This window comes from Haliotis cracherodii, unplaced genomic scaffold, assembly GCF_022045235.1.
Source record: "Haliotis cracherodii isolate W230 unplaced genomic scaffold, xgHalCrac1.p SCAF_10, whole genome shotgun sequence".
Classification (NCBI taxonomy): Eukaryota; Metazoa; Mollusca; class Gastropoda; order Lepetellida; family Haliotidae; genus Haliotis; species Haliotis cracherodii.
Window position 1 is genome coordinate 13159264 of NW_027266265.1, and position 10168 is coordinate 13169431.

Here is a 10168-nt window from a genome sequence, read left to right on the forward strand (position 1 = left end):
TGATTCTGTTTGTTCAACATCAATGTATTGTAATTTATTGATGTTTTAAGAGAATCCCTTTTTTAACAAATGCCCGTTATTCATGTTTGAGTTCTACTTGTTTCACTACCATTTTGCCAAATGTTGAACTCGCAACTTGTTTTCTGGGAAAGGAGCGGTGTAAAAAGAACGCTGACGTCGATAAAGGTAATCCAGATGACCCTGTACAGAGATACAAGTGTGCACGTTCCCATACCTTTGCCGAAATAATGTCAATCTCCAGATTAGATCGTAGCGGACATCAAAGGAAGCAGTCATAATCAGCAAACTGGTCATAATTGACAAAATTATGAAGTTAGCATTGGTGTTCGTATTTTGCCTTTTTGGTAAGTAGACATAGTTCACAATGCCAATGCCATATTCCAACCAACGTTAGGGTTACTAGCTAATCTTATCGTCTAATCATAAATATAAACTCTTCAAAATGTTGGCAGCTGAGGCGCTGTAAACTGCTATGCTCAAACGACTTCCATAAATCGCAACTTAATGCATATCGTCATATTTGTGATTGAGTGAGTGAGTTTGGTTTTATGCCGCTTTTAGCAATATTCCAGCAATATCACGGCGGGGGACACCAGAAATGGGCTTCACACATTGTACCCATGTCGGGAATCGAACCCGGGTCTTCGGCGTGACGAGCGAACGCTTTAAACACTGGGCTACCCGACCGCCCCTATCGTCATATTTGAAATTAAAAGCGACAAAACACTTTCCATATTCATAAGAAATATCTGTAAAAGCAGAGTCGATTGTAAGATTCCGACCATATCACAAGCATGTGTTGATGTGATAACGGGTGTTTGGGGAACGGTGAGCCTGTCCAGCCCCATCAGTGGACCCCTTTACAAACACATCCAAAGACAAGTGAATTGTTGACCGGCAAAAAAACACGGGATCACAATGCTACAACCAAAACGGGGAATTGCATGGGACATATTTGTTGTCACTGATGTGTCCTCCATGTGTAGCATATAAACCTTTTGACAGCTTTACCAAGGCCTTGAATATTGTAACCCTGATCAGCAACCTTTGAGCAACATTCGTTTGGGTTTCTTTGAAATCGGCATTAAAAAAGAGCATGGTGTTCTTTGAAATCGGCATTGAAAGAGCATGGTGCTCTTTGAAATCTTCATTGAAAGAGAATGGTGCTCTTTGAAATCTTCATTGAAAGAGCATGGTACTCTTTGAAATCTTCATTGAAATGGAACTACTGGAATATTGCTCTACGTAAAAACAGAAGGAAACTTATCATGATCAACACGCTCATACTTCCATGAAGACCATAACTGTTTAACTGTATAATGTCATAACTGATTTTTTGTGATCCATTCACATTATGTTCACCGCTATTTTGCCGTTTACGTTCAATATAGTCTTATTCGACAGATAATCAACTGATTAGTGTGTGGCCCTGACGTTCTATATTTTATAGACAAGTGTTATTGTGAGATTTGTTTCAAGCATTATTGTCCCCCAGAGGATGGTAACTTTATGATGCAATTCCCTATTTTTACTTGTCTTGTCTTTGCGTGTGTTTGTGACGAGTACCACCGGTGGATACGATCACTTTTTCGCGAATACCGACATCATCTGATTCACTACTTTGTAGTGATTTATTAACTCATGCTCATGACATAGTCGGAATCGTGCTGTGGACTGTGTTAAGCAGATCTTTCTTATGAAAATCGGACAGCCTCCGTGGTCTAGTGGTAGAGCGTCCGCCCGGAGAGCGAAAGGTCCCCGGCCGCCTCATACCAAATGACATTAAAATGGAACTTGTTGTTACCCTGTCTGACGCTCGGCATTAGTCACACACACATACACATACACACACATACGTGCATGCACGTCTGTATACAAGTGCAATACTCTTGGACACGACGCTAAACCCCATTTCACCTCACCTCACCTTATGATTATGGAAAGGGTTTTGACGCTTTTTTATTTATTATACCATGACTATTCAATATAAACTTGTGATAATCTATGAAGTAGCAGTGAAGTTTAGTTCCCTTGCTAAGTAAGCACTGACAAGTCCATGTTACACGAAAATACAATCAACTGAAATCTATGAAAACATCAAATATTGTTTCATTGTCGTGAAACACATTCAGAAAGAATTATAGACTAAATTCAAGAAATAACAAACTAAAAGTGGAAACAACAATCCTCATAAGATAAATGCACATGCATTGAGACCACATTGGAATCGAGAGAGATCATTCCCTGCCTTGGTTATGTCGTGAAAAGAATTATTCAGGAGACATTATTAGCTTAGTATTTGCAGGAAAGCTTGAACGATCAAATTATGTAACGTCATTGATTCAATCTGAGTGACGATTTCAATATATCATATCACCATTCAGCAAACATACAGGATTAAATTTTTGGAAGTTTAAGCCATAAAACTATCGAAAATAAAATATATTATACTTAACTGTTCTAGCATTCTGCGTTTTCTTTATACAAAACACGACTATATAACAATAAAAGATCTAATTTATATTTTAGTCTAAACACAACAGTAATATATAATACATTATCAGTTTTCAGCCACTGGGGCAATGCATCTCCTGTCAAATACGACAATGAGGAAGGCGAGGACACGGGTGTAGTTGCTAATCTGCTGAAACTTTTCGACGAGGTACCAGTACTTAAAAGCACGATCGAGAAATCCGGCTTAAGTTTTGATGAAATCAAACTTCTATTTGGAGAACAGAACTTGATTGGGCAGCTGGTCAACAACATTTACAAGTTGAGTCCGGTGGCTGGAGAAATCATAGACGATGCTGCCAAAACCAATGTAGAGATTCGTGTTGTACTAGCTATTGCTCGAGGGAAAACGCCGAATCTGTTTGACATTTTCAAACTCGCTACCTCCAAACAAGAGAACATGTGGACGTCTATAGATAACGCTGCCTCCCAAAATGAACATGCCCAGTACATTCTGCAGAAGATGAAGGAGCCGAACCCAGACATCCCCAACATCTGGAACATGCTTACAGGAAAACATCTTGAGACGGACGGCATCGTCGACAACGACAAGTACGCCATTGCTTCCAGCACCAAGAAGAAGAACAGGCACTTGTATGAGATGTCCAAGTTCATTGAAGCCAACTGGAGGCCCCTGGAGAAGGCTTTCCATGTTTTGGCCAACCTTCCTATCAACTTTGTGAAGGTCCTGCAGTACATCCTTGGTCTTGACTACTCGGCATTCCGTTTTGCCATTGCCCCTTCTACTATGATGAACGGCAAGAAGTACATGATTACAGACAACAAGTCCAAGTACACAGTGGTGGGCCAGGGCCAGTCCACCTTTGATCCTGATGACGATGCCGACATTGTTAATATTCTCAATGAAATACGGGTCACATACCCTGCAATGCACGACACCTTTGTTCGAACAAACGGCAATACTGCTGGTGAGTGGCCATATTGTTATTTTTGTTATCCCCGACTTCCAGATAGTGGGAGGCAAAGGTTGACTCAGTAACCCAAGACGCCACATTTCTCAGTGTGGAGTTGCACCCTTTGGGCCTGCCAGAAACCTATAATCGAGTGAGTGAGTGAATATGGTTTTAGGCTGCTTTTAGCAATACTCCAGCAATATCACGGCGGGGGACACCAGAAATGGGCTTCACGCATTTTTCCCATGTCGGGAATCGAACCCGGGTCTTTGCGTGACACGCCGCGATATAACTGGAAAACTGTTAAAAGCGGCGTTAAACCCAACCCACTCTCTCTCACCAACTTTCTCACTCTTTGGCGTGACGAGCGAGAGCTTTAACCACTAAGCTACCCGACCGTCCTTTCCTCCGAATTCAAGCTGATACGATGTGATGTAACTCAAATACTGTTTGTTTTTTTGTTTCTTGCTTAACGCCGCACTCAGCAATATTCAAGCTATATGAAAATAAGTCTGTTAATAATCGAGTCTAATAAGACAATCCAGTTATTGACATCATGGGCATCGATCCACGCAATTGGGATACGATGACATGTATCAACCAAGTCAGCGAGACTAACCACCCGATCCCGTTAGTCGCCTCTTACGACAAGCATAGTCGCCTTTTACGGCATGCATGGGTTGCTGAAGACCTATTCTACCCCGGATCTTCACGGGTCAAAAACTCATCAAAGTGGCGTATAACCAAACTACAAATGTATAACTCACCCCTTGACGTCGTTACGTTGACTGACCTATCAATTACCGGTATGAGTTGCCATTACGTATGAATGACAAGAGTGACCAACAATTATGTTACATGTTTTCAAACATCCGTGTTTCTGTTCAATCCTTGTATGGTGGAGCAAAGTATAGAATGCCATGACGTACATCAGTTGTTATTTGAATGTGACGTACATCATACTTGCTGTTTCAGCTCGGACAGCGGTGCTTCATCTGGTTACAGAGACAATCGAAATTCTCAATCGGTTGATTGGCTGAAAGGATACGAAATTGACAGGATGATTGCCTGATTTACGGAAACAACACGACCTCAATGAATGACTTGCAGGTGTTGTTGGTTGTGTATTTGTGTAATTCTCATATGAATAATATCATTACACCAGGCATTAAATCTTATATATTTCAACCTCCTTTATCTTGTGTATTCCTTCTGTTCTATTACATTTTATGTGTTTGCTTCTGTCATTGGTGGGGGCACGGGTGGCCCAGTTGTCTAAGGCGTCGCGATTTGCTGTGCAGAGTTACGTTTTTTTGGCAAGCCAGAAACCTATGATTGTGGGTTCGAATCCCGGTTCTCCCCGATTATGTTTCTAGGTTTGTCAGCACCATACCCGTGCTGGTGGGTTTCATCGAAGTGGTTAACGTCTGAGACCTGCATCACTTCGGGCTTTCCTCCCACATTAAGCTGACACGCCGTGATATAACTGGAATACTGCTAAAAGCGGCGTTAAACCCAACTCACTCACTCACTCTGCCATTGGTATTCAGCCGTTGGTGTTCGTGGTCATCATATTGTGCAATGCACTGAAAATGAACGTCACGTCAACTGGCGGTTTCTATGAACGTTTGACGTGTCGAGTGAGTGAGTATAGTATTACGAAACATCTTGTGGTCAGACGAGGCCGAGGCCATAAAGACAAAACAAAATGCATTATAAATTACATCAGCTGCCAAATTAGGGTGTTTTCTGTCGGCCAATGACAATAACATTTTGTAACATTTATATGGATATCTACACGGGTGATGTACTTTTGAACAACGGCTTGCAAGATAAGAATATTGTCAACGGTCGAATAGTCTTCCTTAAATCCACCCTGAAATTCACCAATCAAACCTTGCAAATAAAGCTTACATTCTAATCTCTTATTTAGCACAAAGGCAAAATATTACTCATACTATTAAGAAGTGAAATTTCATCTAAAGTTATTGGGATTACCTGAGTTTCCTCTCCTTTTGGTGGTGCTGTTTAATTATTCCTGCAGGCCATGAGGTGGGTTATGTTACACAATGTAATATTTGTTTCAATAATACGACAAGATATGGTGTCATTACCTCTTCAGCATTTTTATAAAATTCAGACGGAATACCATCGTCGCCTGGTGACTTGTTACCCTTGAGATTCCAAATATTACCAACACGTTGATCAATGATGTCACATGGCAGAATATCATCAATGCGAAGGCAGTCAACACATACTTTCTGGTTATGGTGTTTCAGATAATCTAAAGCTTCTGCTGAAGAAACATTGTCCCACGCTAAGGCAAGATTAACAATTCTTTAAATACTCCGCCTATGCTTAAGGTGCAGTCGTAGACTTTCCCGAACGACTCGTTATCTGTGTTTCATCAGTCTCCAGAAGGATGTACAGTCCCTATTACTTGCTGCATCATATATACTTTTAGATACAAAAAGTTTACTATTGACCTTTTGTTGATTACATCAAGCTTTGAACTTATTTATAGCTTCTTTAAACCTTTTAAAACGTTTTTGTGAGGTTTTTTTCTAAATGAATTCAATCTTTTGTATTTCTCTCGCTTGGACTCCTCGCAATCGAAAGCAAACAATTCCGGTTGTCTACGAGATAAATTATAACATTGTCTTAGCACAAAATTGTAAAACATGTCTCTGGCACAAAATTGTAAAACATGTTGTAACTTCTCCGCTGATTTATCAACATCAGAATATCCACCCTTTGTGAAACCATCAAACATGTCTCGTATCATACCTCTGCTCATGTTGGTGGGATAATTTACTGATTTGTCAACATCCCATCTATATTTACATTTACTACAATCTCGAGTTGGTCGTTGAATTTAATCAAACAGAGGAAAAAACGGCACACAACGGTAAATAATCCGATTCAGTTGGTGATAAATTAAAATCTTCCACATGGTCATAGAAATATAGGGGCAGTCGGGTAGCCTAGTGGTAAAAGCGTTCGCTCGTCATGCCGAAGACCCGGGCTCGATTCCCGACATGGGTACAATGTGTGAAACCCATTCTGGTGTCCCCCTCCGTGATATTTCTGGAATATTGTAAAAGCGGTGTAAAACCATACTCACTCACTCATAGAAATATACGGACACACAAATGTAATATGGTGTTCTGTACCCTAAGCCATCTTCATCTGAAAATCTTCCATTGAGTAAGTTTTTTACATTTCCAGGAAATCTCTGCCATAGTTGGGTTTTTTTTCAGGTTGAACATAAACATACCCGAGTATTATTTTTTACCCATTAAAGTTTCCACTTGAGAGACAAGGAAAACAAAGTCGATTCACTCATTGTACACTCAATGAAAATATGACACTAATACATATTGCAACATGGCTAGAACGGCCAGCTTTCTTCACTTTGAGACGAACTGACTGAAATTCAATATAACTTTTAAACGCATCTTTTAAATCCTCTTTTGATGAGTATTTGACCCGTCCGTGAAGATCCGGGGTAGAATAGGTCTTCAGCAACCCATGCTTATCGTAAAAGGCGGTTATGCTTGTCGTAAGAGGCGACTAACGGGATCGGGTGGTTAGGCTCGCTGACTTGGTTGATACATGTCATCGTATGCCATTTGCGTGGATCGATGCTCATGATGTCAATCACTGGATTGTCTGGTCCAGATTCGATTATTTACAGACCACCACCATATAGCTGGAATACTGCTGAGTGTGGCGTTAAACAAGAAAGAAAGAAACAAACAGTAAGAGTGTAACAATTATTGACATTCTCCCAATGTCAGTCAACAGATTGGGAGGTACCAAACCTAAGGCACCGAGAACAATGGGGAGTCGGACAACATGGTACTTGGGATGCAAATGAGACATTTCGAAAGCGAGGTCTGCATATTTGCCATGTTTTTCCTAAATCTTGTCAATCATATTACTGTCAAAAGGGACAGAAAATCCAATTATATAAATGATTTCATTGGATTATTATTATTATTATTATTATTATTATTATTATTATTATTATGGCTGGTAAATATAAGCGATTGAGGGAAGAGCGAGGGTGGTGGGATCTATTGTCTGACAGGATTCTTCGTGTGAGGGAAGAATTATTATTATTATTATTATTATTACAACACAGTCATCATCACAAGTTACCGTCCACAGTGTATATAATACTTGTTATATCCTTACATCAATATAACCGATGTACCACCTATTTGTACAAGGTTTAGTAAAGCTCATACATCATCCCTGTGACACATTCATTTAACGAGGGACCCAGGCCTCCAAGCCTCCCGTCCCCCCCTGTCAGTGCGTTGTCAGGCGATACAGGCATCAGCAGACAGTTATTAGACAAGAGCCTCCCGTCCCTGGTACCCTAGCATCGCATGCCACCGTCATTCATTAAGTAGACCTTAGGTCGGAACATTGAAAAGGGTTTTGTTTAAAAATGTTGATTATCAAATTCGGTAAAAATACTCTTAAGTGTATGTATGATGGTATTGTGAGATAGAACAATGTTTCATTGTAAATAACATTTAAAACGGAGTTTTGGAAAATAATTTCTAGAAGAAAATGAACATTTACAATGCTAAACTCAATTCTTCGTAATCTTTGGTCTCATTGTAAATAACATTTAAACCGAGATTTGGAAAATAATTCAGGAAGAAAATGAACATTAAACATTTTACAATGCTACACTCAATTCTTCGCAGTCTTTGGTCTCATTGTAAATAACATTTAAACCGAGATTTGGAAAATAATTTCTAGAAGAAAATGAACATTTACAATGCTACACTCAATACTTTGGAAAAGAATATTCACCAACACTGTCTAACTTGATTCTGATAAAATATACACAGTGAGTGAGCTTGGTCTCATATCTTCGCATATCAGTTGTATAACGTTGTATTGATGAGATAGGAAAGCCCGTGTCCACTAAATTTGTTTGTTTGTTTGTTGTTTAACCCCACACTCAGTCATATTCTAGCCTTATGACGGCGGTCTATTCGAGTAATAGTAATAATCGAGTGTGGACCAGACAATCCAGTGACTGACATCATGAGCATCGATCCACGCAATTGGGATCGATGACATGCATCAACCAAGTCAGTGAGCCTGACCACCCGATCCCGTTAGTCACCTCTTACGCACCGTATGACATGACAGCAGGATATATATCACACAGTATGACATGATAGCAGGATATATATCACACAGTATGACATGACAGCAGGCTATATATTACACCGCATGGCATCCGATCCTATTAGTCGCCTCTTACGACATAGTCGCCTTTTACGGCAAATATGGATTGCTGAAGACCTACTCTACCCCGAATCTACACGGGTCTCCCACTAAATATATATGTATATACATATATAATCACTGTCGGGTATTTGTAATGTTGATGTCAATATCAATAGCTAACATGGGCTATAAAAGAAAACTTAAGATCAAATTGAAATTGAAGCCCATCCTCTTCCACTTAATCGGTAACTTATATTTTCTGGCATCTGAACAAGATTGATAAACTAAGGTACAAATGCAAAAAAAACCATTATTTATATTAGGCACTCTACTTACTACTTATTCTGTTTACTTTTGCTTATTAATGGTGTAAATCTTTTTACAATGACTTAAACCTATATGATCACATCTCATGTGAGGTGAAGTGAATGGGTTTAACGTCGCGTCCAAGATTATTGCAACTATATAGCGAGGTGCATGCACGTGTGTGTGTATGTGACTGCTTGTACTAGTCCGGACTGATGCCAGTTTATAGCGCTGAGATACCTTGCCGACGTTTAACGTGAATAAACCACTTAGACTCAGTATAGTGACTCCAAGCCGACCAGACCTTTGTTTTAGCCCCTTAATAAGTACCACCTTTTAACGTCTTTTACTATGACGCAGCCGGGGATCGAACCCCGGACCTTACGCTCTCTGGGCGGACGCTCTACCGCTAGACCACTGAGGTAGTCCATTCACATGTGGTCATATACAGACAGCACACGCTTTGGTGGGTCATGGTGGCCTTCAAATAACCTTTGGCTTTTATAGTTAAAACGTATGTACATATATATTTAACAAGAACAATCAGTGCATATTAGCGAGTGAGTAGCAGACGTCATGGAGTCCATATCCGTAGACTTTCCTATATACTATTCTCTCCTCTCCTGATCACTTATGCATACAAGGCCCAGGTGGCCCAATCAACTCAGGAGCATTAGAGCATATATATATATATATATATATATATATATATATATATATATATGTTGCACCTGATATCAATAATTCTCATTTATTTGTATCAAATAGTTAATTCTTTGTATATTAAGTTTATATTTCATCATAATTAATAAAAAGAAAACTAGTGTGAACCATTTCCTAAAACAAAAAAAACGTTGAAAAAGATAATTAAAATGTTAAGTTTTTTCAAGCATTTGGAAAATATCAGTGACGATTTGATAAATATACCTTGTATTTTTTAAATTATTTCACTCATTTGTCTCAGAAACAAAGACGTCTTCGTGTTTGTCAGATCATCCTTTTTTATCAGTTGTTTTGGAGACGTTAAATTCAATAACTATATCTACAGTGTATATTCAGGTGATAAACAGGTTGCGTTTGTCACATGACCTGATTTCTTATCTGGGACGGTGGTCGACATATTATGAAAACAACATGGACAATAGTTACACGGCGGT

General features: G+C 39.4%; 1 protein-coding gene across 1 annotated transcript; it reads left to right on the plus strand.

Moving 5' to 3' along the window:
• Nucleotides 1–239: 239 nt before the first annotated feature.
• On the plus strand, nt 240–4638 carry LOC139446667 (uncharacterized). Its single transcript, XM_071227943.1, has 3 exons — nt 240–365; nt 2586–3461; nt 4422–4638. The coding sequence occupies exons 1-3, from the start codon at nt 329–331 to the stop codon at nt 4484–4486; spliced, it is 978 nt and encodes a 325-aa protein (XP_071084044.1). The 5' UTR covers nt 240–328; the 3' UTR covers nt 4487–4638.
• The last annotated feature ends 5530 nt before the right edge of the window (nt 4639–10168 follow it).

Excerpts from the sequence above, each read along its gene's own strand:
- LOC139446667 (XM_071227943.1), top strand. The coding sequence starts at position 329 with ATGAAGTTAGCATTGGTGTTCGTATTTTGCCTTTTTG. Across the intron at positions 366-2,585 it reads GTTCGTATTTTGCCTTTTTG|TTTTCAGCCACTGGGGCAAT; the intron begins GTAAGTAGACAT and ends ATACATTATCAG. Across the intron at positions 3,462-4,421 it reads AACAAACGGCAATACTGCTG|CTCGGACAGCGGTGCTTCAT; the intron begins GTGAGTGGCCAT and ends TTGCTGTTTCAG.